Consider the following 5,425-nt stretch of genomic DNA (forward strand, 5'->3'; position numbering starts at 1 on the left):
GGTGCCCTGGCCGGAGATGGGATTTCCAGAAGCTGCACTGAGCCCCCAATGCCCGGCCCGGAAAAGCCAAGTCAGCACGGGAAGGAGCTGTGGCAGGACACCCGCGGCCCTGCGTTAGTCACTGACATTCCCAGCCCTCCCTCCGTGGGGCTGGAGGGTCAGGCTTCGAGTCAGCACCTTGAGTAAGCAGCTTTCTTCCTCCTCCTCACAGCTGGGTGTCAGCAGCCAGCCACACGTTACCCGAGCCCACGGCACTTGTGGGATTTCGGCTGTGATCCCAACCCTCTTTGTAAGCACACAACAGCTCCCAGGAAGAAGACGAGGCTCGCTGGTACTGCTACATTTTTATTAAAGTAACAAAAGCATACGTCTGTCAAAGGATCTGTACATTCCGTATATAAAAACACTACTATACAATTAGTAACCATCCACTCCCTCCTCCGAGCGTAGCTTACAAACTCTCTACCATTTTCACCAGACACAAAAAGCAGGTCCCGTTCAACAGTCCAGCTTGTTTAACCGGGGAGAGGACCCCCCCCCCGAGACACGCTCCTAAAACACACACCATCCGGCTCTAAAAGTGAGTATCAGGCTTGTAGGCAAAAAAAAGGCAAGAGCACACTAATTCACAGCTTTTACATGGAACCAGCTACAAGAGAAATGGATCGCACCCAGATCCGGGTGGCTTTGAAGCTAACAAGACACCTTTAACACCAGACTCCTCCACACCGGGGACAGAGAACTCGGCTATTTTTGTTTTGGGAGCGGGGGCAGGCTAAGATTAGTGTGTTCCTTTGGTGTGGGCTGCCGTTCCTCACGAGCTCTTTTCTGGTAAGAGGGAGGGAACAGGGTAATAGAGGGGTAAAACCTTAAAACCGCACCGATCGTGACAAATTACAACCCAAGTGCCAGCCTCCAGGAAAACTCCCCACCCAGCCAGGAGCCCAGCAGAGCACACAGCGCTCGTCCCGGACACGTCGCAGCTCTCCTCGGCAGCTCCCCACATAAGCAGATTTTTAAGCGATGACTTGAACTCAGACCCCTTTTCCTTGAAAAAGGAGCTTGCTTTTTGGAAGTTCCCGGGCACTCCCCTCTCGGTGATGTCACCTATTGCACAAGGTCACCAAGGGAAAAGCCCCAGTGCTTCTTTCAGCTTCTGCTTTGGAGATGTGAGAGATTCGAGTGATGCAGAGGGAAGTGATGCAACTTCAGAGCTGCCGCCTATTACTGCTCAGGGACAAACAGATCCTGTTAAAATGTCAAGTGGTGAGTTACCAATCGAGGCTGGTTTTCCAGTTCAGGAAATCGTGATTTGAAACTGCTACAGAAATCTGAACTTACTTTTCCACCTGAAAAGCAGTCCAAGTTGGGGAAGCTATGCTATTTTTAATATTAAAGACAAAGCTAAGAACTGTGGCAGACAGGAGGCTTCCTTCCTCTCCCAGAGCGTTCAGGGTTTTGAAATATATTGCACAATTGTCTGAGAACTTGATTCATCAAAGGCTGGGAAAGAACAACTCTGGTTATGCCAGTCAGCTGCTGGGTCAAGAAAAGAGGAAGGTAAGAGCGTGCTGCAAAACAGCTCGGGGAAAGTTTCGTTAGAACAAACCACGTCAATGCCCTGGTTTTTCAATCACTCCTCCCAGGATCACTGCAGGAGCACCAGCTGGTTAGGAAAAAGGCAACGGACATACAACATCCCGGCAAAGGCTCATTCCCCAGCAGGTAGATAAAAGTTCTTGGGGCAGCACTGCTGGTTCCCACCCAACCTGTAGTAGCCAGAGCAGTTTAAGGGCCAAATCCTGAGCGACGCTCAGGCAAGTCTCCCTGAATACAAGTACCGCGGGGACTCCACGAGGAGTTCTGCTTGAATGGGCAAAGCACAGGACCAGGCATTAATTGTGCAAAACAGTTGTGTACCAAGAAATAGGAACCAGGTGGTGCCCCCAACAAGGTCTCAGCTGAGCCAGCTCCCAGGGTCAGCCTCTTGCTGAGCACCCAGAGGAGGAAGAGAGGGAAGAGGTGGGAATTTAAAAGCAACACTGACCCCAAAGCACCTGAGCACCCCAGCCTCAGGACTGCAGCAAGCACAGGGGGGCAGAGATCCCCAATACTTCAGGATTTTAGGAGAGAAGGCAAGAGAGGATCTGACACCAACCTCTAGGGCACAAGGCAAGTTGCTTCAGCTCTTCCAGAGAAGTGACGCAGCAGGTCATCAGCACCAGATTAGGCAATTTTTTACATGCAAGAGGCCACGGGCAGGATGTCCGAGCCCTCCAGAGCAGGCAGGCCTTGTAATTCAGAGCTGATTTCAGGGTCTGGAGCACCCTGCCAGCGTGCAGAAAGCAGTGGTGACAGCCAGGTACTGGGGAGCACCAGGAACAAAGAGCACCCCAGTGCCACCACAGCATCTGCGGTATTCATCCTGGGGACCGCCATGGCGCAGCCTGGTGCTCCCCAACCACCACATCTCTGCCTCGGGTGTTTCACATGGCGAGGACACCCCCAGGGCCCCTCAGCCCAGCAGCAGGCAGGAGATGGAGGGGTTGGAGACCGGCCATGCACTGCCCCTTGCTTTGTGCTCCAGGGGGGCAGCCCAGAGCTGCAGCGCTCAGTCGGTGGGTCCAGAAAAGCAAAAGCAGGAGAGGTCCCAGGGCCCCCAGCATCACCCAGCCCTTAGGGCAAGGTTCCCCTGTATGATTTATCCAGGCCACAGAGATCAGATGAGCTGGGAAGTAAAACTGGTGAAGCAAAGATGTCCCTTGTCCCTTCCCCAGCAGTATCGCAACACTTGGTGACAACACTGCTAGGGACCAGGACAGGGAGGAGGTGACATCTCCCCCCACCAGCCACACTTCCCAGCCTACCTCTTCCCCCTCTTCCTCCATTCCAAGGTGCCCAAGTGAGCGAGCCAGCCCACTGAAATTGCCATCCAACACTAATTAGGTAGATATCGGCTTCATAATAAAAACTCATAAGCTTGCAACAGCTTTAAAAAAGGCACCGAAAACACTGCTCCTGTCTGAAGCAGTGCCCAATATTTTAATTTTGGATTTTCTTGGATTTTCTTAAAAAATATAAATAGCTCTTCATTTTAAAAATAGATCCTCAGATGAGGTATACAGTAGCCCGGGTCTTGGCAGTGTAAGGACGTGAGGAGTATTTAGCTGGAGACAGTCATGATGTAGTTTTTGGAAGGGCTGGTGCGACCTAACATCATCTGGTTCTTGCAGGTGAGCATCCCGTAGGAGCTCCCGGGTTTCGTGGCGGTCGCTTCGTACAAGACACAGATGGAGCCGTCCTCCCCGATGCGGTAAGAGACCTCGTAGGGGTCCACCCAGAGCGTGAGCTCGCTGGGCAGGAGCTGGTAGAGCTGCGGGAGGCTGAGTCCGATCTGGCTAGCTGCCTTGCTGATAATGGGGTCCATTTTGTGGTTGATGCGGATGCAGCGGTAGCCGGAGCCTTTGAAGGGTTTCTCGGGAAACCAGTGGTGTTTGTAGTGCTCTGCAAGGGAAGCGAGAGGGGGAGAGCGGTGAGCGGGCGTGCAGCCGCCGCGAGGTCTGTGTCCCGCTGCAGTCCCAATGGGGGTCCCACAAAGGCAGAGGGAAGCGAGTCCTCCTTCAGCTGCCTCCATCGGGGACGCCAGGGCAGAGAGTTTGGCTGGTTGGCTGCTGCTTGCTCCCAGGCACAGGGGCGTTGCTCTTCAGGTCCTAAAACCCCCAGCAGGACAGTGCCACGGGGGCTGCAGACAGGACCCCAAAACCTCACCCCAGCCACTTGGGGTGGGGGGGGAGATACAATATCAGCGGCACCACCCCACCACGGTCGGGGAGCAGCCTCTGGGTCTGTCTGTGACTCCAGGGGCAGGTCGCTGCCCCTTATCTCACCGAACAAACCATCCCGTCTCAGGGCTGATAACACAAAGGCTGTGTTAGGCTGGGAGGGGACGCCCGCACCACCCAGCTAGTGCTGGGCACCGGATGGGGGTGTGGGGGGCACCGAAACCCCACCGACACAGGGCTGGAGCACCGCTCATAGGGATAAGGCACAGAGACCAGCTTGGGGCCACCCCAGTCAAGGCTATGGGGTGCAACCAGGGGAAGAGACACAAAACCCTCAGCTGGGGTCCAGCTCCTCACTTCTGGGGAAGCAGCAGCTGCTCACCCAGGACCCCACAGTGACACGGGTGGGGGACGTGGGTGGGTGCCAGCCCCAGGGGGTCACGGGTGGGCACCCAGGCAAGGCACAAACCGACACCCAGCACCCAAGGGGGCACAGGTGGGTGCTGGGGAAGGTACATGGACAGGTGCCAGCCCCCAGAGGGACAGGGACGGGCACCATGCAGGGCACAAACAGGCACCCAGCACCGCGGGGCACACGGCTGGGGAAGGAACACGGGTGGGTGCCAGCCCCTACACGTCCCCGGAGAGAGGACACCGGGTCGGGGCAGCAACACGACGGCCGCGGGGCAAGACCCCCGAGGGGGCTCCGGGTCCTGCCGAAGAGAAGAGCCCCGGAGGGGGGCTCGGATCGCCCCGGGGGGGGCTCGGATCGCCCCGGGGGGGGCTCTCACCTGCCAGCGCCTCCCGCAGCGCCCCGCCGAAGACCTGCAGCTGCTGCTCGCTGACGCAGCCCCGCGTCCGCAGGAGGCCGGAGACGAACCCGACGGCGGCGGCGATCTCGGGCAGCATCTCGGGCCGCATCTCGGGCCGAGGGGGGCAGCGCCGGGGGCTCATGGCTGTCCGGTGGGGGGGCAGTCCGGTGTCCCGGTTCGGCTCAGATCAGCCCGGCTTGGGGGTCCCGGCTCGGTTCCGCTCTGCTCAGCCCGGCCCCGGTTCGGAGGGTCCCGGTTCGGAGGGTCCCGGCTCGGCTCGGCTCGGCCCGGGGGTCCCGGCTGCTCCCGGCCCGTCCCGGCCCCGCTCGTCCCGGTTCGGTTCCCGGGGGCCGCGGGCTCGGCGCCGCGCTTATAGCGAGCGGCGCGGGGAGGCGTCACCGGCGCGGCGGCTGCCATTGGCCGGGGCGGGCGGCGGTATGCAAATAGCGCCTGAGCTCAGCGCCCTGGAAGGAGTGACGTCAGCACGGGGGGGGCGGAGGGGGGGGGGCAGTCAGCGGGGGGCAGCGGGGGGGGGGGGGGGGAAGGGACCGGGATCGGGACCGGGACCGGGACCGGGATCTGGATCTGGATCAAGACCAGGACCGGGATCGGGACTGGAATCGAGACCAGGACCGGGATCGGGACCGGGACCGGGATCGGGACCGGGACCGGGATCTGGATCTGGATCTGGATCAAGACCAGGACCGGGATCGGGACTGGAATCGAGACCAGGACCGGGATCGGGACCGGGACCGGGATCGGGACCGGGACCGGGATCTGGATCAAGACCAGGACCGGGATCGGGATCGGGATCAGGACCAGGATCGGGAC

At 58.9% G+C, this 5,425-nt stretch overlaps 1 protein-coding gene across 1 annotated transcript; it reads right to left on the bottom strand.

Moving 5' to 3' along the window:
- Positions 1 to 331: 331 nt before the first annotated feature.
- On the bottom strand, positions 332 to 4,946 carry BTG2 (BTG anti-proliferation factor 2). Its single transcript, XM_080568934.1, has 2 exons — positions 4,574 to 4,946; positions 332 to 3,504 (listed from the first exon to the last, which is right to left on the bottom strand). Exons 1-2 carry the CDS (start codon positions 4,734 to 4,736, stop codon positions 3,164 to 3,166), a joined length of 504 nt encoding a protein of 167 aa, XP_080425060.1. The 5' UTR covers positions 4,737 to 4,946; the 3' UTR covers positions 332 to 3,163.
- Between the last annotated feature and the right edge of the window lie 479 nt (positions 4,947 to 5,425).

This window comes from Anser brachyrhynchus (assembly GCF_964034855.1).
Source record: "Anser brachyrhynchus genome assembly, chromosome: 27".
Classification (NCBI taxonomy): domain Eukaryota; kingdom Metazoa; phylum Chordata; class Aves; order Anseriformes; family Anatidae; genus Anser; species Anser brachyrhynchus.